The sequence below is a fragment of the Cynocephalus volans genome, chromosome 8 (genome assembly GCF_027409185.1).
Source record: "Cynocephalus volans isolate mCynVol1 chromosome 8, mCynVol1.pri, whole genome shotgun sequence".
Taxonomy (NCBI): Eukaryota; Metazoa; Chordata; class Mammalia; order Dermoptera; family Cynocephalidae; genus Cynocephalus; species Cynocephalus volans.
Genome location: NC_084467.1, coordinates 98,220,974 through 98,247,551, shown reverse-complemented (window position 1 = coordinate 98,247,551; position 26,578 = coordinate 98,220,974). Strand labels below are relative to the sequence as shown.

At 47.9% G+C, this 26,578-nt stretch overlaps 2 protein-coding genes across 2 annotated transcripts in view; both read right to left on the bottom strand.

Annotated features, from left to right (window-relative positions):
- The window catches only part of CHIA (chitinase acidic), a 53,201-nt gene that overhangs the window by 18,291 nt on the left and 8,332 nt on the right, over window positions 1-26,578 (bottom strand).
- LOC134383267 (calcium/calmodulin-dependent protein kinase type 1G-like) lies at window positions 10,592-19,256 on the bottom strand. Its single transcript, XM_063104155.1, has 7 exons — window positions 19,038-19,256; window positions 18,273-18,396; window positions 16,830-16,905; window positions 15,646-15,758; window positions 14,868-14,946; window positions 11,344-11,461; window positions 10,592-10,768 (listed from the first exon to the last, which is right to left on the bottom strand). Exons 1-7 carry the CDS (start codon window positions 19,254-19,256, stop codon window positions 10,592-10,594), a joined length of 906 nt encoding a protein of 301 aa, XP_062960225.1.

The window sequence follows — 26,578 nt, the reverse complement described above, 5'->3', positions numbered from 1 at the left end:
CCGCACGTCTCCCCCCTCTGTGCACACTGTGCTGGGCTGGGATGTATCTTCTGCACCCCTCGTCTATCAGCTGGGCCTTCAAGACCCTGCTCAGCACCGCCTCGCCCACGAAGTCTACCAGGTTTCTGCTAGGCACAGACGACCGGTCTCTCTGGGTGCCTTTGTAGCACTGTGTAGATCTTTCTCGAGTCTTGTTCACCTTTGTATCCCCCCGGTATAAACCGAGTCTAGTGCCCGCCTGCAGCCTGGTCTCCGGCAGGTTCAAGCAGACCTGGGAACTCTCCTACCACACTATTCCCAACCAGAAATTCGTTAGGCTTTTTTCCAAACTGGTGGTCGCAGAGATGGTATCTGCCTCCCAGTAACAGGATGTTTACCGGGGCTGGAGTCCAGGGTGTGGTGGAGTGACAGTCGGCCCGCCCGTACTTCCTTGCCCTCCCGACACTGGCCCGGGACGCCCCACGCCCCCAGCCCCGCCAGAGAACCACGGAGGGAGTGGGAGAGGAGGCCGGCCCGCAGGCTCCGGAAAGCCCCGCGCCAGGCCCAGCAAATGCGCTCAGTGATGGCCGAGCAGGGTGGAGCTGCCCGCACCTGGGAAAATGGAGGCAGCACCGGGGCGGTGAGTGGCCTGGTGGTGCAGGCGGGAGCCGCGTGGGCATCCACCCCCGAACAGAGCTGTGCCAGGGGTCACTCACAGTGCTGTGCCAGGTCGGGTGCTCGCTCTATCTCTGGTTTGCCGCCTTTCCCAGTTCTCGGCCGCTGCCGCCTCGGGCTGTTCAGTCGTGGCGCGGCTCGGGCGCTCCCAGGAATCTTCTTTAATGCCGGTCTGAAACCTCGAATCCTGAATAGGGCAGCTGGCCGCCTTCAGCGCGGCCCCAGCCTCTGGGATCCTGGCTGCATCCACAGCAGCCCTGGCGCCGTGTTCCCTGTTTCAAGACTCGCTTTTGCAGCTAAGAATCAGTTCTTTTCCTGCTCCACACTTCAAAGCTGTTGCCTGTAAATGAGGCAGCCTCTCCTGCCGGGGGCAAAGTGGCGGTCACCCCCCACGACCGGCCAGCAGCTGTAGTCCTCCCTTAAGAGATGGTGAGAGGAAGGTCCACAAGTTTCCCGGCTGCCTGAGGCCCAGTGGCCGCCTTTTCCACCTCAGCTACTCCGCGCCAGCCGCCACAGCCGCCGCCATCTTGAAACCAAAAATTTGCTTTTTAATTGAAATGTATTGATTGTTCATATTTTGAGGTACAGAGTTATATTTCAATACATGTTTACAATGAGTAATGATAAAATCAGGGTAGTTAGCAGATTCATCATCACAAAATTATCATTTCTTTGTGGTGAGGACATTAGAGCTCCTCCTAACCATTTGAGAAAACACAACACATTATATTGTTAATTATAGATGCCTAGCACTACTGTACGCCACTAGAACTCATTTTTCTTATCTAGCTACAATTTTGAATCCATTAACCAACCTTTCACTATCCCCACTTCCCTCTCTCCTTCCCAGCCTCTACTAACTACAATTTTACTCTCTACTTCTAAAACTTCAACTTATTATTTTTTAGCTCCCACATATGAGTAAAAACATGTAGTACTTACCTTTCTGTGCCATACTTATTTCACTTAACATAATGTCTTCCAGGCTCATCCATGTTGCTGCAAATGACAGGATTTCATTCTTTTTCATGGCTGTGTAGTATTCCATTGTGTATATATAACATGTTTTCTTTATCCATTCATCTGTTGATGGACACCTAGGTTGATTCCATATCTTGGCTATTGTGAATAGTGCTGCAATAAACACAGGGTTGCAAATACCTCTTTGGTATGCTAATTCCTTTCTTTTGGATAAATACCCAGCAGTGGGATTGCTGGATCATATGCTAGTTCTATTTTTAGTTATTTGAGGAATCTTCATGCTGTTTTCCATAATGGTTGCACTAATTTACAGTCCCACCAACAATGTAGGAGTGTTCCCCTTTCTCTGCATCCTTGCCAGCATTTGTTATTTTTTGTCTTTTTGATAATAGCCATTCTAACTGGAGTGAGATGATATCTCATTGTGGTTCTGATTTGCATTTCCCTGATGATTAGTGGTGTCGAGCACTTTTTCATATACCTATTGGCCATTTGTGCATATCTTCTTTTGAGAAATGTCTGTTCAGCTCATTGGCCTATTTTTAAATCAGATTATTATTATTTTTTTACTATTGAGTTGTTTGAGTTTTTTGTATATTCTGGATATTGATCCCTTGTTGGATGTATAGTTTGCAAACATTTTCTCCCATTCTGCTTGTTACCTCTTTGCTCTGATTGTTTCTATGGTGTACAGAAGCTTTTTGGTTTGATGTAATAGCACTTGCTTATTATTGCTTTTGTTGCCTGTGCTTTAGAAGTCTTCTCCATAAAATTTTTGCCAAAACCAATGTCTTGGAGTGTTTTCCTGTGTTTTCTTCTAGTAGTTTTATAGTTTCAGACATTACATTTAAGTATTTAATCCATTTTGAGTTGATTTTAGTATATAGTGATAGATAGGGATCTAGTTTCATTCTTCTGCATATGGATGTCTAGTTTTCCCAGCACCATTTATTGAAAAGGCTGTCCCTTCCCCAGTGTATGTTCTTGGTGCCTTTGTCAAAGATCAGTTGTGGACTTATTTCTGGGTTATCTATTCTGTTCCATTGGTCCATGCATCTGTTTTTATGCCAGTACCATGCTGTTTTGGTTGCTATAGCTTTTTAGTATATTTTGAAGTTGGGTGTTGTAATGCCTCTAGCTTTGTGTTTTTTGCTTTGGATTGCTTTGGCTATCCATGTTCTTTTGTGGTTCCATATATATCTTGGGACTGTTTTTTCTGTTTTGGTGAAGAATGTCATTGGTATTTTGATAGGAACTGCATTGAATCTGTAGATCACTTTGGGTAGTATAGTCATTTTGACAACATTAATTCTTTCAATCTATGAACATGGAATGTCTTTTCATTTTTGTGCATGTGTCCTCTTTAATTTTTTTTCATCCGTGTGTTGTAGTTTTCATTGTAGAGATCTTTCACCTCCCTGGTTAAATTTATTCCTAGGTATTTTATTTTTTTTGGTAGCTATTATATTCCATCAATATTTAAGTTTATATTATCAGCAAAAAAAAAAAATAAATTCATTTTTAGGCAGCCAGCCTGTACAGAAAAATAATTAATTTTTAGTGACGAACTTTCTAATTTATAATAGCTTTTAAAATAATGTCAGATGTTTCAACTTGCTATGGTTTGAATGCATCTCTTCCAAAATTCAGGTGCTGCCAATGTGACAGTATTAAGAAGTGGGGCGTTTAAGAGGTGTTGAGACCACGAGAGCTTCTTCCTTGTGAATGGAATTAAGGTGTTTTTAAAAGAGGATCCACACATAGTTCAGCCAGCTAGCCCTCTGCCTTCTGCCATGTGTGGACACAGCAAGAGCCCCCTCACCAGACACCAAATGCCAGTGCCTTGATCTTGGCCTTCACAGCCTTCAGAACTGTGGGAAATAAATTTCTGTTATTTATAAATTACCCAATCTGTGGTATTCTGTTATAGCAATGCAAATGGACCAAGACATTTAGAAAGAATATTATTTTTACATAATCTTGTGTTCTATCAACATTTAAATACATATTAGCACAAAAATAATTAATTTTTAGTGTTGAACTTTTTAATTGAACTTACAATAGCATTTACAATAACATCAGATATTTCACCTTCAACAAACCACCAAAAAGCTTTACTTTGATTTTATGAACTGGGTGAAAAAATCCAACCAGTCAACCATTATTAAAATTAATTTATCTGATTTTCCAGTTGAAGCATCTGATGACATTGGTGTTAATTTGGTATTATTTAAAAGCTTCTGAAGTTGTTCTGCAAATAGAGCTTCACTTTTGTACATGTATACACACACATAAGATTCAGAATAGAAGAAAGAAATTAATTTGGAACATCAGTCATTTGATCTACCTAAATAAAACTTTATGCTTTACTGAACATCTTAATCATTTGGGCTGCCATGAAAAATACCATAAATTGGGTAGCTTATAAGCAACAGAAATTTATTTCTGACCGTTCTGTAGGCTAGGAATACAAGATCAAGGAGTGGGCAGATTCAGTGTCTGGTGAGGGCCTACTTTCTGGTTCATAGTGGCACCTTCTAGTTATGTCCTCACATGGTTTAAGGGGCTAGCTAGCTCCCTCAGGTTTCTTTTATAAGGGCACTAATCCCAATAGCCTCCCAAAGTCGTCACTGTCCAATACCATCACCTTAGGGGTTAGAATTTCAATGAATTCTGGGGGGACAAACATTCAGATTATAGCACCTAGTGATATAAAAAATATGTTGGGCAACTACCTTTGTAAAATCATCCTCTTTAGGCAACATCCTTTAAAAATAATGACCACTTTTGAAGTAGAGGCTGATGTTTCTTCAGCAGATTTATGTCTTTGGGTTTTATGCATATCAAACAGCCCCACAGTGGGTGTTAAAAATCAGCAATATCTCATGCAAGTTATACATTCATCATCAACCTTACTGGAAAATGGAAATTCCTCACTTAATTTTTCATTGTGTAGGCACTTTAATTATTTTAGCTCATTGCAGACAAAAGCACTTGTTTGCCAAATAAAAAGTGCTACCAAGCAATAAAATAAATAAGTGGTTATAAATTGATACTACACAATAAATGACAAAACCCTTGTAGCAAGAGCATTCAGACTACCCTCTACAAGCTCAATGGTATGATGTTTGGCTTCTATTCCCTGGTCATACTCCACATACTCCTAACCTATAATTTCCCACAGATCCCACTGACTGGTGGCTTGATGACTTGTGCATCTCACCGGCTAGGGCACAACTGGCTGGTCCACCAAGGGGCTGGCAGGAGCAGCAGTATGAACTCCCCCCCAGCAGTCCTGGAGACCACAGAGATAGCTCTCCCTAGCCACTTCCATACAAGCACACATCATTTTATCAGCAAGCACCAAAGCAACTAGTCATTGAAAAGGCAGCTAACAATTTATAATTTGTCAGAAAATGTCCAGGGAAAGAGAGAGGTTATCACTGGTAAATGTTCGGATTTAATCATATATTAAAGAATTCTGTATAAAGACCATGGCAAAGAATAAAAGTATAAAGTGGAGGTGTATCAAATTCATTCTAGATAACTTTAATACAACTAGTAATAAAAACATTTGATAATAACATTTTTAAACCAACACAATTGCTAAATGAACAGAACACTGGAACCACAGCTAACCAGGAGTATCACAAGCAGAGATGTATGGAAACCTTGTTCATTCATACTCCAGCTTGTGATGGACAAAGATAAACTTCCAGGGATTCTGGTTCCTGATTGTACCCATTTTTTTTTTTTTTTTTTGTCTTTTTTGTGACCGGCACTCAGCCAGTGAGTGCACCGGCCATTCCTATATAGGATCCGAACCCGCGGCGGGAGCGTCGCTGCACTCCCAGCGCCACATTCTCCCGAGTGCGCCACGGGCTTGGCCCCTGATTGTACCCATTTTGTCAAACAGGTATAACCCACCCCCTCCACTCCCCCCACACCTCCCAATAAACTAGCTACTGGGGCTGGATAAAGAGGTGTCTCCCTTGCTTGGTGAGCTGCGTTCTTCTTCACCTTCATCAGCGTGGTAACTGGGTTGAGGAAGAGCAGAGGCCAAACTGTGCTGGAGATGACAGGAGAAAGAGGACCTCTGATTCCTGTTGTAATGTGGCTTTTCTTTTAGCTTCCTTCTTGCCTTCCCTAAGGGACTTGAAGGGTACACTGGGGTGTGGTGTGGCAATAAAAATAATAATGAAGTAATTTTTTTTTAAAGTGAGATAATGTTGAAACCATTGGTGATCGTCTTCTTTTCCTACCCTCACAGGCGTGGAAGTGGTGTGCATAGACAAGCCCACAGGTAGCCCATTGTGCTCTGTCCCTAAAATAAGGAAGGCTTGCTTAGGGTTGTTTAATGTGGGATTTGGGAAATGAGTAATCTTGGTGGAGAAAGAATTCCTGAAGGGGGTGATGCCGTAAATTAAGTGTCTTGAGTCCAGCCACTCTTCTAGATCCTTCTGCAAGAATCTTGGGAGGCATATTTGAAGGAGAGAACAAAAACTTAATTTCTCTTACTCTCCAGAGCCTACTTCCTCTTCCCTCCACTGAGAGTACTAAAACTTTCATAGAGAAGCTCAGAGAGGTCCCAGCCACCTGACCTTCCTTCTCTCCCAGTTCCAACCACTGGGCAGCTTCTGGGAGCATGTGGACAATGGAAGGTGGGGGTTGTTTTTTACATTCAGAGCATTATCATGCAGATTTATAAATCAAAACAGACAACTTGGCATTCAAATATAACATTTCCATTTAATCATCCTTCTCTCCTATAAGCCCCCCAACTGACCCAACAGGCAAGATGGCTTAAGCCCAGCTTCAGCAAGAGCAGCTGGTGTCAAAGACCAGGGCTGCCTGACAAGCCTCCTCACAGGTGTGCCCATCCACACAGCTGTAAAAGGAGCACTTGCTGCTGGGGCTAGGGTGAAGAACATTGGACTTCCCGACACAGAATCCACTACTGCCCACACTGCCATCTCCAGGAGCTGCAGTGACAAAGGAGGCCAAGCTGGTGCCCAGGGTAGCGGTGGGCACTCTGCAACCTGAAGAGATAAAGAAAACGGTCCCCGTAAGTTAAGGAGTGGACTCCCTTCCCAGGATGAGTGTCATGGCTGTAAGGTCACTGGGGTTTTTCCATGCATTCTACCTAACCCAGTGGTTGAATGCTCTGAGTCTGAATCAGGGATACCCAAATTCACAGCTCAGCTCTGACATAAGCTATGTGACCACGAGCAAGTCATTAACTCTTCTCCGAGCCTCAACTTCCTCCTGTAATGATGGGATACTACTATTATCTGTTAGACTTATTAGGTAGAGCATTTTCCAATGTGTGTGGTGTATAACATAGTAAGTGCTACATAATTATTAGTTTTTATTTTTTAGTAGACTAACAACACTGTTGCCAAGAGTTCCTATGAGGATTATATGAAATCTGAAGGAACCAGCAGGCCTGACATGAGTAAAGGTCCAATGATCAGTGCTAGCTTTTCCCCACAACTTCCCAGCACCTCTTGTTTCCTGGACTTGCCCTGGTCCTGGGGCTGGGATAAAATCGTGTTTGAGACCAGTCGTAACTCTACTTCCCACTTCAGGGCAGGTGCAAGCTGGACCTTGTCAGGGTTCTCCTTCTCCCATCCCTTTCCTTATCTCTTAACTTTTTAGTCTCTCCATTGCTTTGTCTTCTCTGCTCCCTAAAGTTCATAAAGGCTGGAGCAGAGCAGGAAGGGACAGGGAATAAGGTGTTTCTGTCCCCTTCCCTACTCAGGTTCCAGTACATTCAGCTCGCTTTATTGAAGCTCCCCTGAGCTACTCTATAGAGGAGAATATTGATAGGTCCTCTCTCTCCCTCCAAGGTGTCACTCATGAGCTGCTCCCTAGAAAGCCACCTGGGTCTTTTCTTCTGGTCCTAAATGCCAGTTCCACATGGACATATGAGGACAGCTGGAAGATCTGGAAGAGGCCTTCCTCGAGGCCAGGCTGGGAGGAGCTCCGGACAGTCTTTTCTTCTTCCCTAACCGTGTCTAGTTTGTTATCTATGGCTGCTAGGTGGCGCATCACTACTGACTGGGAGTGGAGACACCGAATGCGGATTTGAGGGGCATTCATGAGAAGGCATTTGCCTTGTCCACAGAAGGTGCCCATGAAGTCATCCAGGTCAATAGCTCAGACCAAGGCTCCTCCAAAGCTGTTCTTCAGCAACCACTCGGCCTGTGAGAAAGAACTGTGGAGACAGTCGGGTTTCCTTGTACAAATGCAGGGAATGACTCCAGCAGCATGGCAGGGAGGAGGATGTTCCAGTCACAGGGAGGAGGGAATGGGAGTGGTTTCCTGCAGCACCTTTGAGGGATTCATGGACATATTTGTATGCAAGGAAAGATTTTAGGACTAAGTCAAAGAGAATGAGCCTCAAGCCCCAGGCAGCCCCTTCCCTGCCCTCTGTTATCACCAAACACCTTCTGAGAAGGCTCATCTGAACCGAAGCTTTTTAGGTTGTAGCATCATGAGAGATATAGGGCCCTTTGCACAGCCAAGGCTTGGGCAGAGAGTTTCAGATGGGGAGTTGTAAGACCTTAAGTTGGTAAGCAGTAACCACCTCCTCCCCGGACCTGAGCATGTAACAGCCAGTGGGCAGAAGCCTCACGGCTCAGAGGATCTCTCGCCTCTTGATTTTTGTTCAGTCTGTGTGAATTTGTCATAAATAGGAGATAGGCAAATGAAAGGAAGAAACTACAGTCTACACCATGGTCCTTGGAGTGGGGGAGAATGCCTGCCTGAGGAAGCAAATCAGAGAGCTGCAGCAGGGACAAGGCAGAGCAGGGGAGGGGCCGAAGAAGAGTCCCCAGGAGCAGGAGGCAGGAGCTGGTGTAGGAGCCCAGGGAAGGAAGGAAGCCCACTGCCACTGAACGAGAGCCAACTGCTGGGCTCAGCAGCTGGGACACTGGCTCACCTCGAAACTTCAGGGTCACCCGGGTCTCGCCTCACCTCCCTTCACCTCCCTTAGGTGGTGACTCATTTCTCATGGAGTCAAAGAACTGCATCCTTTTCTCCCGGTCTCCCAGGAGGGTCTCTGGGAACTGACTGAGGGTTCTGAGCTGAGTCTCAAACCTCAGCCCAGCAATGTTGATGATCACCCGCTGGTTTCCTTCACTCAAGACCACTGGCTCAGGCCCTGCGGGATCCACGTGGTCTCCCGGGAGCTTGGAGAAGGCAGTGTCATGGTTGGTGCTGTCACTGATGGGGATCCTCCAGCGGGAGAATGGGCTGCTCCCAGGCCGGCCTTTCGGGCAGGTCGAGTCGAAGTCCGTGGTGTAGCCTGGCTCTTCCTGGATTTCATCTGAGTTATCGAAATTGACCAGAGCAACCTCCATTTCTTTCCAGCCACACACATCCATTCTAGGGGAGTCAGAGAAGTGGCATGAAGACCCTCAGTCTTTGGTGCCTGCTGTCAGCTGTGGAGAAGACGAAGTTCATTACACAGGAGCCAGGGTGGGACGCAGCGGGCTCCTGATTACTGGGGTAAGGTATACCCATGGGAAGGAACATCATGGTTGTTTTGGCAACATTCTTCCCTTGAAATCAATTTGCACCCCCTGAGTTTGCACACACTAATGACTACTTGAAATTGCAAAGAAGGAGCTGGCTGAGGGGAAAAACTTTCCCCGGCAAAGGAGGGTCTCCATACACCGTGGCAGAGAGGGGCCAGAATAAAAGAGGAAGTTAACATTTCTTAATAATAAGTATAATTTTGTATTTGTATGAAGTCCTTTGGTCTATCCAACACTTTCCCATGCCTATTCTCATATTTAACTCCTCTTTTTCATCCCTGACAGCCAGTCCCTCATACATCCTTTCGGTTGTATCCTCAAAGAGTATATCTAGAAGTCTACCATTTCTCACCACCTCTACCACTACCCCTTGGACCAAGTGGTGAAGATGGGTGGGAGTGGATATGCGAGCCCAGCCGGGATTCTGATGGGAAGGAGGAGCAGGAGCAGGGAGGCTGGGTGGCCAGTCACGGGTCCTCTAAGCTAAGGGTGCCCGAGGCAGCTCATCTGCAAGTAACTCCTAGGGTGGATTTGAGGGTACTTTAAATGAGATGACATATGTAAAATGCTCGGTGGAAAGATCATTATATTATTGCTACTCTTGTCTTTGCCAACATCTCCCACATAACAGGAGTTTTAGAAACCACCAGCCATTGAAACTTTTTTGACTCGAGTCCATGGTGTTTATAGGGAAATTTTACTTAAAAAATCATTTTAGGTGGGAAGTAAGTAAATAAGTGTGTGTGTGTGCATGTGTGTGTGTGTGCATGTGTGTGTCTGTGTGCACGCGCATGTGTGGTGGGGGTGGGGTTAGGAGCGCATGCCCAGTGGGCTTGGACATCCACAGACATAGACTAAAATATTCCATCCTCAGGTCCACTCTAGCTTCAATTTCAATTTAAGAACGTTGAAGTCAGGCAGGCTGAGGGTGGAGAGAGGTAAGGGACTCAGCCTGAGGCGAAATCTGAGGTGGCCACATCCTTGGCTTACTTTAGTCACAGATGACAAGGACATCCGGCAGTGTACTGTGGTTCTGTCTTTTCAAAGTGATTCCACTTTCACTTATCTCACTAGGTGACAATAATTGTGTGAGGCTGAAATATGTTATCTCTATTTTACGGATGGATAAACTGCATCACAGGGGCCAAGTGACCTTCCCAAGAACACACATCTAGTGCTACAGACCCCCAACCTGAACCCTGCCATGGCCTCCTGGCCAAGGGCCTTCCCCACTAAACCACACGGTCCCTGCATGGGAACCAAGGACTTGAGGGGGCTGCAGGCCAGGGCCACCGAACCATGGGAGCTCAGTGCTTCTTCAGTCCCACACCCTCTTTTCTCAGTTCAGGTGCCATGTGTTCGGTGATGAGATTAGGTTTGGTCAGGAAGGACTGGCTGAGCCCCTGTTCCACCTCTTAGGAGTATGTGGCCTTTGCTAGCTGCCTAATTTCACTGAGCTGCAGCTTGCTCAGCTGTGGAATGGAGAAGGATGTGCCCACTGCTGGGTATGCCAGGTTTCGGGCCTGCCACGTGATGATGCTTGGTGAGCGGTAGGGTGGATGGAAGGCAGGATAGAGCAGTGGTTGAGAACTCTGAGACAAGAACCCATTGACTTGAACTCAAATCCTGGCTGTGCACATGGTAAGCCCTGGAGAAATGTTAGCTATTCCTTCACAGCGATTTGCATGATGCTTTAGGGGACTAGTCTGGGATTGCTCGGCTGCCAGGCAGATGTGGGCCTGGGACTCCAGCTCTGTGCTCATCTGTGACTGCAGAGCAATGCTTTCTCCTTTGGGGTCCTGACCCTGAGGGGGTGCTCCCTGCTCACCATCTTCTTCTTGGTGTGAATCCCATCCAACTTTCTGAGAGGAAGGGGTACCATCCCGGAGCTTTGGGGCAGGGGTTTGGGGACCACTTCCATGTGGCTATGCTGGCCCTTAATAGGAGCCTTTTTAAATAAAGGGGCAAAGGCACGTGGGGATTAGGGAGAGCTTCTTTGACCAAATAATTAACTTCTTCTCCTAGAAGAAGTTATTGTTATTGAATTTCCCCAGAATGCTCAGGAACTCTGGGAGAGAGACATTTGGGGCCCTTCGATATGATTGTTAAGATCCAGCTGCTGAGATCGAGGTGTGGGCCAAAGGAGAAAACATGGTCAAGAACTCACCAGCAGGAGCAATGGAGGAGAAGGTGTGTCTTCTTCAGCCTGTGTGAGCCTCGGGTGCTGCAGCTGGGTCAGCTCTCTGTGGCAGAGGGATCTGCTGGTCTCAGGAAAAATAGAGAGACTGGCGGGAAGGAGTATGCCCAGCCGGTGCCGGGGATTCAGAAATCCTACCCTTCTGTGAAACAGGATCACCCTGACTACCTCTGTCTCTGGAGGAGGCTTGAGAGAGAGGATCCAGTCATGATCAGTGGGCAGGGTACAGGGTGCAGGGTAATGGGGCAAACTGGGCAAAGGGAACTCAGGAAAGGACAACCTCCAACTGCATGGCTGGGGGGGTGCACAGATCAGATACTGCTGGCCCAGAGGTCGAATTAGCTACCGCCTCAGCATATTTCCTAAAGCTGGTGATAACATGCAGCACCAGAGGGTGGTGGTGGTGGGCTCATGTCTTCTCATCACTGTTCCCTGCTCATAGAAGACCTTGCCATTGCTGGGTGCTGAAGTCAGGCACAGCTTTCCTGGGCTCCTCAGTGACTGACTCCTGCCTGGCACTGAGCTTCTTACCTGGGCCTCCACCCACCTGTCTGTGGGAAGGACCAGGGTAAGGGATACAGATGGGGCTTGGCTCAGTCCCATTGGACCTGGGGGACAGAATGCTGGCCTGACTGACCTGTTATATAGTAGCCCTTTCTCCAACTTCAGCCAGACCTCCTCCAAGCTCCCTGGGAGTGCTGTGGTCTGGAGGACAGCCAGTGTTGGAAAGGACTCCCTCCACAGGGAGGAGACTCCCTCATCCCCCACAGGGCTGCCCTCACTGTCCTTGGGTGACAGCAAGAAGGAGAGGCAGAGAGATGGAATAAAACTGCACTGGAGTTAGAAGACCTGGTGCTGGGTCTTACAGCATTTGCGAGCTGGTGACCTTGAGCATATCCCCTAATCTCTCTGAGGCAGGACTGCACAGGGGTTCAGCACAGAGGCTCTGGGCATGATTGTCTGGGTTCAAATCCTGGCTCAACTCCTAGCTGTGTGACCTTGAGCAAACTACCTAACCTCTCTGAGCCCCCGTTTCCTTACCTACGAAATGGGAATGAGAGCAGCAGTGTTATAGAGAATACGGGGTCGTGGTGAGGTTTCACGAATTCACACACATTAAACCCCTAGAACGATGCCTGGTGTGGAGAAAGCACCTAGTAAACACGGCTGTCATGTTTCTGAGTCAATGTCCTCTATATGTTCTCTATCCACTTTTGTAGCAAAGGGTCATTTCTAGGTAGTGAATTTAAAGTGCTTTGTACATTATAAAGCGCTAAGGAGATTTAGAATGATTGTTACCTGACAACAACTGAACATGGGATGACGTCGTCTTTGGGATCCACAGGCTTCACCGTCGTGGCCGCTCCACATTGGAGGAGCTTCCTGCTCCTCACTGGGCCTTTCCTGTGACACCACCCCATTTTCAGTCCCCATCTCTTCCCTGGACTTCCTTCATAAAACTGCCCAGCCCTGTGCCCCAGTCCTCTGAGGCTGTTGGGTGACAATCAGCTAAACCTACGGAAATCAGGCTTTTTGCTCACAGGAACTCGAGGACGTGCAGTGCCTTCACTCTGTAAGGGGCTTTACTGTGCGTATTTTGGGCCATGTTGGGTTGTTCCTCATGGTGGACAGCCTGGTGCTTTGTTCCTTTTGCTGTGGACCTCCATCTCAGGGGGGTTTGGTGCCCCAGAGAGCCTGGTGGCCACCCCACCAGTTCTTTGAGTCAAGGACTAAGTTCTGGCTCAGAAAGTGCTTGTGGCTCCCTGTGACTGCCCTGCCCCCTCACAGCTCAGCTCCCGGGACAAGCAACCGGGCAGCACAAAGGCCTTCCTCATCAATAGCTAATGAGTCCATCAATAAAGGATGCCCTCTTGTTCCCCGAGAGTGATGCCCTCCCCGCCCCCTCGGCCTTTCTCTTCCTCTTGTGCCTCCTGTTTGCTGTGGCTTCCCCCTCAGGGTTACCTGGTTGGCCTTGTCCTGTGAGGGGTGACAAGAGACTAGCTCCTAGAGGGTAAGGGACCTAGAATGCCTGCCATTCACCCTGCTGCCCTCTGGGGCTGTGCCTGGGACTGTGCCTGTCCTCCCTGCCCGGGGGAGGCCCCACCCGGCAGCATGTGCATGTGCTGGGGCAGAGGCAGCTTCGGCTGCGTGCCAGGTCACCCCTTCTTTCAGGACCAATATTGGGGTTCTCTGAGGAGTGAGTCATGTGAAGGGGCTGCGAGCAGGAGATGGAGGGAGGAACAGGGAATGGGCTGAGGTACACTCTGCTCGCAGGTCCGCTCAGGTCGTTAATATTAATTAGATTAATTATCCTAAAGCTGTGGGTGCTCTTCAAACACCTTGGCAGATGTGACCAAGCCAGGAGGAAAGGTTTCTCCTGGGCCACGTGAGTCACATAGGCCAACATCGATTGATTAATTTTAAGTTCAGCAGTGTTTGTTGTGTCCCCATGTGCCTGGCACTGAGCGGGGCACTGGGGTACAGAAAGGAGCCCATTGGCATGATGGAGGCTGCACCCTGGACGAAACTTTGCAATTGCCACGTCCTATGTGATTTTTTAAAAAATAGCTTTATTTAGATATAATTGACACACAATAAGCTGTACCTATTAAAAGTGTACAATTTGATAAGTTTGGACATAAGTATATAGCCATAAGCCATCACATGATCAAGATAGTGAACATCCCATCACGCCTAAAAGTTTCTTCAAGCCCCTTTGTAATTCCACCATCTGCTCCCTCATCTTAATTCACAGTTAATACAGATTTTCTTTCTATTATTGAAGATTGGTTGAGATTTTTTAGAATTTTGTATAAATAAGTTATACAGTACATATATTTATATATTTGGTCCAGCTCCTTTCACTCAGCAGAATTATTTAAAGATTCATCCATGTTGTTGTGTTTGTCAGTAGTTCATTCATTTTTATGGTTGCGTAGTATTCTATTGTATGGATATTATACAGATTGCTTATCCTTTCATTTGCTCATGGACATTTGGGTTCTTTATAGTTTTGGGGTGTTACAACTAAAGCTGCTATGAACAATCATGCCCTAGTCTTTGTGTGGACTTAGGCTTTCATTTCCTTTGGGCAGATACATAGGAGTGGAATGGCTCCTTCAGTTTGATGGAGTTAAGTGCCCAGAGTCTGCAAGCAATCCCAGATTTCAGAATCTCCCCAGTATGCTCTCCAGGATGGGTTCTTGGGAAGGGTGTTTTCTTTCTTGAGGAGGGAGCAAGTAGACATGCACAGGAAGCCTGGGGACAAACGGAAGAGGTTGGGGGTGGGGGTGCTTTGTAAATGACCACAGCTAAAAATTAGGTCAGAACCTGCTGAGTGAAATGCTGTTCATATCTCCACCTGGACCTGAGGCACAGTTGCAGGCTCCTTGCATGTTGCAACAGCAAAGGGCTCAGGACAAGCAGATTTCTAGGAATGCATGGTTTGGGGACCCACAACACGAGGGCCAGAGCACACCCCGTTTCGCACTCACCAACAGTGATTCAAGAGCTTCTCACACGTGTACCTCTCATTCGGGTCCTTCTCCAGCAAGTGGCAAATAAAGTCCTTGGCTAAGGGGAGCAAAGACACAACTAAGGACCAGATTTCATGACTGATGGAAATTCACTTCCAGGCTGGTGGATGGCAGTGAATGCATCTTTAGCTAATCTCCCAAAGAGGCAATTTTAAGAGTCTTAAAAGAGAAAAGAATTCAAACCAAAAAGCACCAAAGAAGAGAGGCTCTGAGTAGCATCACCCACACAGCACTGCAGAAGCATCGTTAGTCACATTTGCACCAAAATGTGGGCCAGCACTGGCACACAGGCACACGTGAGAGCTGGTTTACTGCAGCTCCAATTTCCACTTAATGGGCCAACAAGCATGTGACGATTGTCTTCTCACACATAGAGAAACTGCATGCTCTGTTCCCGGTATCTAACCCCTTGGTTTTGCCGTTCCTGCCTGAAGCACTGTCCGGCTCCCCCCAGCTGCCTCTGCCCTCCTAGCCTCTCATCTAAACTGACCCACCCCACCTGTCACAAGGCATACTGTGATTCTGCCTCCAGAAAACAAAAGCACAAAATTTAGACACAAATAATTTATCTGGCCTTTGAACAAGATGAAGATTTCTTTACTCTCCTTGGCAGCCTGTTCTGTAAGATCCTTGGGGATCCTGAAGAGCCCAGGCCGTCATCCTGTGTTCAGCACTGTTCTCTTGGCAGCCTCTGCCTGGAGCCTGTTATCTTGTCCGTCTCACCCACTGGTCTTACCTGACTCAGAAATGTCATCCCAGAATGGAGACTCAAACTCATAGTAGCCCTCCTTGATTTTCTCGAAAAGCTTAGACTCAGTTTCTTCATAGAAAGGGGGATACCCACACAGCCTGCAGTGGGACAGGAAGGAGGTGTGCTGCTCAACAACCCTGTCCTCCCTGAGCCCACCTCTCTCCTCCCCCAGCCTCCTCCTGTACTCACACGTGGGCAACAAGGGTCCCAGACCAGTGGTGTGACCAGGACATCAGTCTGCGTCTGATTCAGGAATGGTACAGATCCCACAAAGTGTTTATGCAGGAGCCAAGGCTTGGAATAGGCAGCCCTAGAAGGCCCCTTAGTACGTTTTCCCCTAAACCCTGACCACCTCTCCCTGCACTTCCCCTGGTTCTTGAATGCTGCACAAAGTATCTTTGAGAAGGATGGTAGAATGTCCACTTGGTGTAAGTTTCATGAGGGATTTATTTAGGCTGTTTTGTGCACTACTATGTTCTTTAGCACCTAGCCGGGGGATTGATGCAGGGTAGACAGTCAGTGAATATTTGTTGCATAAATGAGTGAATGAGAATAATTATTTAGTATAAATAGAGGAAGTAGAGAACTGAACTCGCACCAGGTTAGGGTAAGCATCTGGTAGCACGTTACCTTCTGAGAGCAGCGTTTGCTGCAGGGGAGGAGGAATGTTGGGGAAGAGATGAGGAGCAGGTTAGGAAAGGGAGACGATGAGGATGTGTGCTGAGGAGTGAAAAGGAGCAGCCTGGCCAGCCTCATCCAGGCCATTGTTTTGCCTTGGACTGAGTCACCAGGAGAAAAAACTGGGATGTGGGAACATTGGGTCCATCTGGCTTCCCAGCCCAGCTCTGACGCTCTCTTTTTCTCTTCTCACTCCACAGAGTGGGACATACCACACTCACATGCAGTACACAGGGGTGGGGTGCAGGAGCAGGAGTGCCAAGTGTCTGAGCAGCAGGTCACACTGGGCTCTGTTTTTATAACTTGGTGGAGGTCAGGATGGAAGAGCCTTTGGAGCTGTGTGCATAAGTGTGTGTGTGCGCACGTGTGTGTATGTGCACACATACACATGCACATGCTTTGGAGGAGGTGCTGAGACGGACAGGGGAGAAGAAAGAGTGAGTAGGCTCTCAGATTTCTCAGGAACCAAGCAAATGCCATCCTCTTCTCACAATAAGTAGGTGATGACGCCAATGGACCAGCAGTCCACAGCCTTGCTGTACGGTTTCTGGGCCAGCACTTCTGGAGCTACAGCAAACCAAATGCAGAGTCAGGGCTGGGGGCAAGAGTAGAGGGCTATGGGGTAGGGGCTGAAGGTCAGGAAGAATCTCAAAGAAGAGGACTGGGCAAGACCATGGGATGGTGGTGTTTCTATGAGACTGAAAACTACCTAAGGGCAGAGGGTGTGTCTCCCCTGGGAAGACTAAACCATCCTGCAAAGTGAGACTGTAACTTCTCCATCAGACTGGGAGTTCCCCATGACAAGGTCTATGACTCCCCCATCCAGACTGGGGATCTCCAGGGCCACATCTCCCCCACCAGACTGAGCTCTCTCTGAAGGCAGGGCCTAGGTCTCTTTCTCAGATATGGGATCCCCAGAGCAAGGACTGTGTCTCTCCCTTTGGCTCGGAGATCTTCACAGTAGAAGCTGTCTCCCTCCCACTAGCATGAGAGCTCCCAGAAGGCAGAGGCCGAGTCTCTGCCACTAGGTTAGGAGCTCCCAGAGGGCAGGCAGTAACTCTCCCATCAGACTCTGGGCAGCTTCTCACTGAGAGTTCCATGAGGACGTGAGCCACATCTGTCTCTGGGAGTCCTGGGGCAGTAGGGAGCTGCCCTCCGTGTTTATCCCAGATACCAGGGCTTTGTGCCCAGTGGGACTCAACACCCGCTGGTGAGTGGCCCCCCTTCCTGAGTCGGGTTCTGCTTCCCACTCCCCAACCCCACACAGCTGACGACTGGCCGGGAGGAAAGGGGCAGGAGTGGGGATTTGAGTTCCCACTTTCTCCCCCATGGATCCCAGGAATATTCTCACTAGGAACACTGCCCGCTCTCACCTTTTTGGGGGCCCTACAGGGCTGCTCAGGCAGGAGGCCCCACCTCTGCCAGTGTCCCAGAGTGCTTCCTTGAGTGTACATTTAGGGTCCTACATTTGGGTTCCTCATGCCCAAACTCAACATCCTGTGCTTCCAGGCTCCCAGCAATTGGGGGAAGGGGAGCTGAGGTCTCCTCCAGGGTGGGAGAAAGGACAGGGGCTAGTTTTCAACCCCTCAGCTCTCTACTGATCACAGATCTTACTGCCTCTGGTCTAGCTAAAGAGATAAAACCTGGAAGTCTGTCTGCAGGACTGAGAGCCAAAGTACAGGAAGGCTATGGGCAGGGCTTGGAGGTGGGCAGGGCTTGGAGGTGGGCTGTCTTTCAAGATGTAGAATTTGGGAGCCGTAGGGGGTATTTCCAGAGGTAGGTGGATTGGCTGGCCCTAAACCTCATCGGTGAATGATCTACCTGGATAGTACGTGACGTTGTCCCCATCTCCTCACCATCACCACCTCTGTGAATAATGTCCCTGTGGTTGAACGTAGCCAAGTGGTCAACTTCCCTTCTGCTCCCAGACTCACTCACATAGCCTGGGGTCCCACAGGCAGTGGACATGATGCCACTCTGTTCCATCTTGGACAGACCAAAGTCTGTGATCATGATCTTGAAATTCTCTTCAGAGGTGAAGTACAGCAAGTTTTCGGGCTGTAGGAGAAGAGAAATATCATGCAGTGTAGGATAAAATCACCTGAAACATGTATTCCTTTCCTTCCCCTTAGTGTATAATTTCTTTAGAAAACTGAGCCCTGGGCTCCTGACTTTAAGGCACAGCTCATCTTCCACTATTTTCCCTCCTTCTTCCTACTTGCGCCCTCATCCCTACACCCCAGCACTCTGTACCTTGCTTATGGCCCTGACTTTGCTCAGCCTTACAGCAATTAATGTACCAACCTCCCTCCCCTACCCCAGGACTGTTTGTGTTTTTAGAGAACCAACCCTTGGTTCATCACCTCTGGTCTCTCCAAAGCCAAGTGCAATGCTGTGCAATGGAGACCCTCAGTAAGTATGTGTTGCGTTTGATTTTGATTGTGGCTGGGTTCAAGAAACTGGGTTATTTTGGTATTCTGCTAGGGTGAGGCAGAGTGAAAAGTTTAGGAAAAGACTGAGGTGCAAATTCACAATGACTCTTCTGCCATCCATGGCTTGTTTAAGAAATACAAGGGCAGAAGGGGCTTGGGAGTCAACTAGTCCAACCCTCTTACTTTACAGAACTTGGGCTCCCCATGGCCATGCAGCTTCCTAAAGGGTCATCATCTGTTTCCCTCTGCAGACTCCCTCCTTGGCACCTTTAAGTCTCGGTGGACAATGCTGTTCTCATGGAGGTATTTCACTACTGGCAGGACCTGCTGGATCACCAGATTGGCATCCTTCTCCTTGGAGACACCCCGTGCCAGGAACCGATCAAAGAGCTCCCCACCAGAAACGCTGTGGGCACAAGAACAAGGAGAGGAATCTAGTTCCTCTTTCAGGTCAAAGGAACGAGAATGTTTTTGCTCTGTAGCCATGGGGGACACAGCTATGGTGGAAAAGGCAGATGCCCGTGAACCGTGATTAGAGAAGTGAGGAAAGGACTATGCCAGTTTCAGAACACCCCTATGCCTGCTGGGAATGTTAGCACTAGGGAGTTATTTCTTCAAGCTAAGCATTGACTTGTTTCTGGAAAATTCCTTTAAAATGCAAATACTCCTAGTTGAGGTTGCACCAAAAGCCAATAATCCCTTAGTGTGGACATGTTTCTTAGCTGCCTTTCTTCCTGGCCTAAGACATAGGAAGCCATGATGAAAGAGAGAACGAAGCTGAAAGCAGGCAAAGCAGGAAAGAGAAGGTGTGCAAAGGAGACCAGGTGTGCTGCATCAGGGTTTCTTTCCTCGTTCTGGAAAATTGGGCTACCTAAAGCTGGAATTCCACTTGGGGTCGTAGGGGTGTTTTGAGACTCAAATGGTATGGTTGGTATCTCAGGACTCAGGGGAGCGTAAAGGTCAGTCCCACCCCCATCTCTTGAATACACTGGAATTTCTCCAATCAAAATGCACACCATCCTGCTTCTTTCGTTTCTGTCTTTAGGCTCTGGGCTCTGCGAGAGGAGCTGAAGGCCCACAGGAAAGATGCTCTTTGTGCACAACACAGCTATGGGTTCCTGACTCTGAGCAACCTGGGTTCTGGGGCTGGGGCTCTTAGGAAGCTTGGTCCTCAGCGGCATCTAAACCTGCCCACTTCCTGCCCCCGCTTAGCCTTCTGAGTGACTGTTGAGTTGGCCTCATTAAGGTGCCACATGCTCACTCCTTGACTTCCCCTGCCTCGCTTTACTGGGCTCAGGTGAGCCTGGGAGTTAATCAGCAGCTTGGGTCTGAATTAGCTCATTAAAGTTTCTAAGGAATTGGCCTGTCAGTCAAAAACCCACTGCATCCAGCTACACCAAGATTGCAAAGTGGTATGTGCACGTGTGTGCGCGCATGTCCACGTGTGCACGTGTGCGTGTGTGTGTGCATGTGTGTGTGTGTGTGTGCGCATGTGTGTATGTCCGTGTCTGTTATAGATGCTCCACAATTCTTTCTCAATTGACTCCCAGGCTGCAAAGGGACCCTGGCACTAACTCCACCTCCACCCTATTCTTGGTGGTCACTCATTGTCCCCTTGGGTCTGAATCCCAGGCCTCTGAGGGGACCTGTCTGTGGACTTTCCACTCCACCACCTGACTCCCAGGGGACTAGAGCCACGCAGCCTGGATGAGACTCATCCTTTTCACCAGCTGTCACCTCTGGCCACGACCTGCCACAGGGGTGGCTGCCCCCTGAGGGACTGGGCTGGTAGTCAGCGAGTCAGCATTAGGCTAATTTTGGTGTGGCAAAGGGAGTGGGTGACTGCGACTCAGCCTCAGTCCCAGCTCCCCTCTTTCCAGAGACAACCTGCAGTAACAGCACGTGGCCACAGGGGCTCTACTGGGCGCCTCAGGCCGGAGGAGGGGGCGGAGGGGGAGAGCGCCCGGCCAGCTCCCCCCAAAAAAACAAGGAAACACTCGGGTCTTTCCTGTCAGCGGTCTCCCACACTGAAGCCCCACAGCCCCCCTTGGCTGCCTTATACTGTGTTTGACCCTCAGCTGTCTACAAGCTGTTTTATACCTTACTTGCTTACTCCTTGCTCTCTGGAGGGTCTCTCTCCTTGAAGTTCCCTTTACAGACCAACTGTCCCCACAGGGGGAAGGTTTGTTCTTTTGTTAGTTCCTCCTCCTTTAGACGAGTGCCAGGCCTAAACCATGAGCTCTTGGGTCATGGGAAGGACAACTGTCCCCATCTCTGCCTGGGAGGAACCCACTCCCTCCAGACAGCCTCTGCCTATCAACCCCACCCCGGAGCCAGAGAGATCTCGCTGCCATCAGTCACTGGCCCTCAGTGGCTCTCAAAGGCTGGTACGTTCACACAGCACTCCAGGCCCTGCAAGATCCAGCTGCCTGGTTCCCCAGTCTCATGTCGCTCCTCTCCCCTTGCCCTGCAACCAGTGAGACTGAAATACTTGTAATCACCCAACACGCTGTGGTGTTTCCAGGCTTTGTAGTTTGCTCCCATTCTTTTCCATGGCTTGGTCCTCTCTCCCCACCCCTTCCCCGACACTTTCTCCACCCTTACTCTTGCTCCCTGTTCTTTCTTCACCGCAGAGACCTGTTTATCCCTCAAAACTGCCAATTCCCTGGTGAAGCCTGACCCACATCTCCCTCCCATGCCCCAGCATCCCTCTTCTGAACAGATCCTGCTACCAAACATGCGTCTCTCATTGTATCTGTCCCCAGAGCTGTAATAAGTACTCGCGCGCCTGCCCTGTCTCTTCCCCTGGCTCTGTGCCTCTGTGCAGGACCAGGGGCCGCCCACACTGGGTGCTGCTCACAGGGTGCTGCACTGGAGTTGCTCCCTGTCTGCCCATCTCCTCACACTTTGAGAAGGTCCTTTAAGTGCTCTGAGCTCTGGCTTGCTGATCTGCAAAATGGAGAGGTGTGAGACTCAGAAGACAGCACCTACAGTAAAGAACTGTGGACGGCTAAGTGCTCTGCAAACGTCTTTATTGTGTGTTCTTCTTCCAGACTAGTGCTTACCGAGTCTTACTTGACTGTGCGGAAACCATAAAATTAAAGGAGTGATATGATCTTTTTGTAATTTCCCTACCTTGCATCAAGGGAAAAGCTGGTCAAGAGTCAGCCATTAATTCATCTCCCTGTAGGCCCCCCAATCTTCTCAGGAGCTCTGAGTTAATGATTCTGAGGTTGTTTCCTCACAGGTCCAATTTGTATCTAATCTTTGGCATGTTCCCTCCTTTCTTAAGAATAACTTGACTCCCATAATTCCTCATCCTGGGGTCAGGAACTTTGCTTTGCAGGAGGAAATGGTAGATGTTGTAGGTCTTCAGTCCTCTTCCTTTCTCAACAGTGCCCCACCCCATGCCTGCAATTTCCTCTACCAACAAAAGAGACTGCTCCCTACGCTCAGGACGTTCCTCTGCAGTAGCTCTAGGAATTAACTGTGGTCCAAGCAACAAGGATGCTGGGCCCTTACTCATAACCTCCCTCACGTGAGGATTAAGGATTTGTTTTTGGAAGCCCAGAAGAAGAAAGTTCCTGAAGATGTGGTATGGAGAATTATCCTGGACCTGGCTTTGAAGAGATTAATTAGCAGCTGGGGAGGCCTGGGCTGCAGAGAGATGCAGCTTCAGACAAGAATGGTCCTTGGTGGGGAGCAAGGCTTGGAATTCCAGGCGGAAGGTCTGTTTATAGCTGTACAGCCATGGCAGAGGCTGGGGCTAGAAGCCTGGGAGCCAGACACAGCTTACGTCTGGACAATAGATAAGACCAGCTAAGGGCTGTGAGCACAGGGAAGCTGGAAAACCAGGGGTTCGCCCAGCCCCACCTCTCCTTCCTCCCAATCCCATAAATTTGGTGCTCATCTCCATAGCATTTTGGAACTTGGTAGTAAGAACCCGGCAAGTCTCGGGTTCTTGTGGTGCCCCAGTCTCCTTGTACTTGCTTTGTCTGCTTCCCATGCCTCAGACAGGGCTTTGCATAAAGAAGTGGGTTGGTGGATCCCTGTTCTGCCAAGGTCCCACTGGGAGACTGGGGTAAGTCACCTTCCTGAGCTCGTGTCCCATCTGTAAAATAGGTATACTCCTCTTTTTTGAATGACCAAGGCTTCTTGTAATAATGTCATTTACAATTTGAGTCTTACCAACAGGCCTTTCAGACTTATATCACTTTTGAGTATACATAAAACTGAAAGCAAGAGAGGAAGGAAAGGTTAAGATATGTCTGGGACAATCACTTCCTCACAATCACCATGGAGATTGCAGAACCATCCTGATATTAGAGATGTTAAAATGTGGAAACAACAAACAACAGTAAACACCCTTGTACTTGCCTCCTTACTTGAGAACTAAAACAATTCCCAGCACCACTGGAAGCTGGTGTCCACCTCCCCGATCCCATCCCTTGTCTTCCTACTCTGGAGAAAACCACTGCCCTGAATTTTGTGTTCACTATTTTGTCTTCAATTTTACCAAGCATGTATGCAATATATATATTATTTGATTTTGAACTGTTCTATTAATGGAATTATATCCTATTCTGTGACTTGCTGTTTTAAAAGAACTTAACATTATGAGCAGAATTTGTCTATGCTAATATTTGAAGCTGCCATTCATTTTTCACTACTGAATATCCCCCTCTGTTCATATTCCACTGTATTATCAGTTCATCTGTTGATGGAAAGTTGCACTGTTTCCAGTGTTCTGCAATTAAATTAATTTGCTGTGAACATCCTCATAGCTGTGTCCCAGGACTCATGTGTGTGCTTCTCCGGGGTACATACCTAGGAGTGGAATTGCTAAGTCTAGACAATGGCCCTCCCTGGTCCCTTGCTCTCCCTTGCTGTCTGAGCCTGTCCTGCCCTCCTAGATTGGTAGGGGGGATATCTTTCCTTCTGTGCCTCCCACTTGACCCCCTCGGCAGCCCTACCTGTTTTCCTGGCTTCTCTCATTTCTCTTTGTTGGTGAGTCACACGGGTGCTCCTCTATAGACAACAGATCTCATTGCAAGCAGGAGGCTGTGCAGACAGATGGAGAGAGGTGTTGCTTTGCCTCCCACGGAATTGTCACTCCTTTTCTCCTGGGTGACGGAGCTGCAAAAGATCACTCAAAGCCCATCTCTTCTGAGCAGTGAGAAGCCCTGGAAAGGGGTTAATCTCCCAGAACCCTCAAGATAGAGGCATTCTTTCCATTTGGGAAATTAAACCCAAATCGGGGTTCTCCTCCTGCATTTATTCTCCAGACCAGGAAGTTTCAGGAAGAGAACATAGGTGGGGTTTTTGCTAAGTATAGTTTAACAAGTTTAACAATAGAAGCTGGTAACATTCAGTAAAACAAGCAAGGTGACATTCCATAATGCAATTTTCAAGAAGTTAAGTTGGTCCACCAACAGAAGCTTGATCTTAGCAAACATTCTCTTCTTACAGCAATTTCCCAGTATCTTTACATATCAGTCAGTAACCTGTCTGTCTTTGAGCCAGCAACCTTGCTGTGTTACAATTCTTTATCTTACAACAGAGACTATAGCCTGGGGAAAATCTCCTGTCTTTTGCAAGGTTAACGTTTGAAACTACAAGGCTTTGGAAAACCAGGCCCTGTGAAATACATTTGCTTTATGTATACTCCACAGAGAGGGGCTCCCATAGCTCTTTTCCTAGCCAGGGTTGCTGGGGAAGAAACAGATGACCAGTGCCAGTGGACAGGGTCCATGGCACCTGTCCTGTTGGCAGCAGTGCCATGGGGAGTGGAGTGCTTACCTTTCCAACTCTACTCCCTTGCTCCAGCCTGAATGCTAAGACCTGCTTTCTGGGCATCGGAAGATTGTGATCAGTCCTCCCAAGGCTGCAGGGGTAACCAGATTAGCCAAAGAAAAAGAGTGGCTCATATCTGCCCTGCTCTGTCTGTACTCTTCCTAGCAGAATCTCAAAAAGAGAAAGGCTGGGGCTGCAGGCTCCTGTGACTCCATCTTGGCCTTTGGGGCATTGGCCAACCCTGTCCTAGGGTCTGATTATCCCACGTGTTTGTAGCATGTGAAGGTGTACAATCAGCAGGTGGCCCTGTTCAGTGAACACAAAGTCAGAGGAAATAAGCTGGGGCCTTAGGAGAAGCAGGCTCCTTGTTCCCAGGAATGTGCCAGGCATGTCTGTGTGACCACAGCCCACCTTCCTTGCTCCAGTGGAAGCTCTTCTTCTCTTAGGATGATCTGGGCAGGCAGTGTAATGGGACAGATTTTGGCATCAAAGAGACCTAGATTCAAATCCCTTCTATACTGCTTTCTGGACTTCTCTGAACCAGTTTCCACACATAGCAAAGTGGGTGTAATAATATCTACCTTGGAAGGCTGATGTGAGGGGCAGAGTGTCCTGCACACTGTGGGGACAGGTTTTGGTATAGAGGATTATGACAACGTGGCTTCCCAGGGGCTGAATGTATGTATATGGGCTCTTTTCTTGGCCTCCTTTAGGGTGCTTGAGGTCCTATGCAAACCATTTTTATAAGGAAGTTGTGTATATAAAATTTCGTATCACCCCAAATCAGAGTGTCATCACTATTCTGGCACCTGAACTTGTGTGAACCTATAAAAGAAATTTCACAGCATGCAGTGGGACCAATCTGCTCAGCAGGCCACCATCCTGGAAGTGGAACCTGGCAGAAAGCCTCAGTGGGACTCCATAGAAATGAGTCCTGGAGCTCCTCAGGACATCTGGTCAACCCCACTCACTTGGGAGTTAGGTGTGGGTAGAGAATGGGAGTGCCCTGAAGGGGAGGAATGGAAGGGAACTTAGAAAATTGTGAGAAAGACTCTCCAAAGCCCGAATCCTGATGTTCAGGGCCTGCAACAGAAGCCTTGCTTGCCTGCATCTAAGGGCTGTAATGTCTTGTGTAAAGGCCAGGCTAGATCTTTGCCTGACTCGGTACTAAATTGAAGCTTGGCATTAAAGTGAAAGAAAAGATTGAGATTGTTAGAATGGCTGTGGATTTAAAGATTACTAAATTTAACTTCTTAAAACATAAAGATAAAAAGAAAAAAGAGAAGCAGCTTTCTCCCATATCAGCCCATTTGTCATGAAATGGAAGTTGTGTGGTGGCATCTGTGGTTGCAGCATTGTGTCTTGCAGGGCTGTGTGGAGCTGGGTGTGTGCCAGTGTGATGATTAATTTTATGTGTCAACTTGAGTGGACTATGGGGTTTCTAGATAATTGTTCAAACAACAACAAAAAAAGTTATTCTGGGTGTGTCTGTGAAGGTGTTTCTGGATGAGATTAGCATTTAAATTTAGACTGAGTGAAGCAGAGTGTCTCCCCAGGGTGGGTGGGTACCATCTGGTTAGTAGAAGGCCTGAATAGAACAGAGGCTGTCTCTCCTCAGGGCAAGAGGGAATTTCCCTTTACTAACTGCCTTTGAGCTGGGACATTGGTTTTTTCTTGCCTTCAGACTCACAATGAAACACTGGCTCTTGCTGGGTCTGTGGCCTGCCGGCATTTAGATTGGAACTACACCACTGACTCTCCTGGGTCTCTAGCCTGCATACTTGCCCTGCAGATCTTAGGACTTGTCAGCCCCTATAATTGCATGAGCCAATTCCTTATAATAAATCTCACTCTCTCTCTACCATATATATGTTGTATATATATCTGTGTATATATGTATATACACATATTGTGCAGGTACTTCAAAAAGTTTGTGAAAAATAAAATTAAAAAATAATACGAATTCTTCCATGATCTTTTTGAGGTACCATTGTGTACGCGCGCGCACACACACA

Bases quoted from the DNA above. Each gene is read 5' to 3' on its own strand.
- LOC134383267 (XM_063104155.1), bottom strand. From the start codon at position 19,256: ATGGCTACAGAGCAAAAACATTCTCGTTCCTTTGACCTGAAAGAGGAA. The intron at 16,906-18,272 runs GTGAGTCTGGGA...GGTTTGCTGTAG, and splicing joins TGGGACCCCAGGCTATGTGA to CTCCAGAAGTGCTGGCCCAG. The intron at 11,462-14,867 runs GTGAGTGCGAAA...CCTTCCCGCCAG, and splicing joins AAGCTCTTGAATCACTGTTG to TCTCTCTATTTTTCCTGAGA.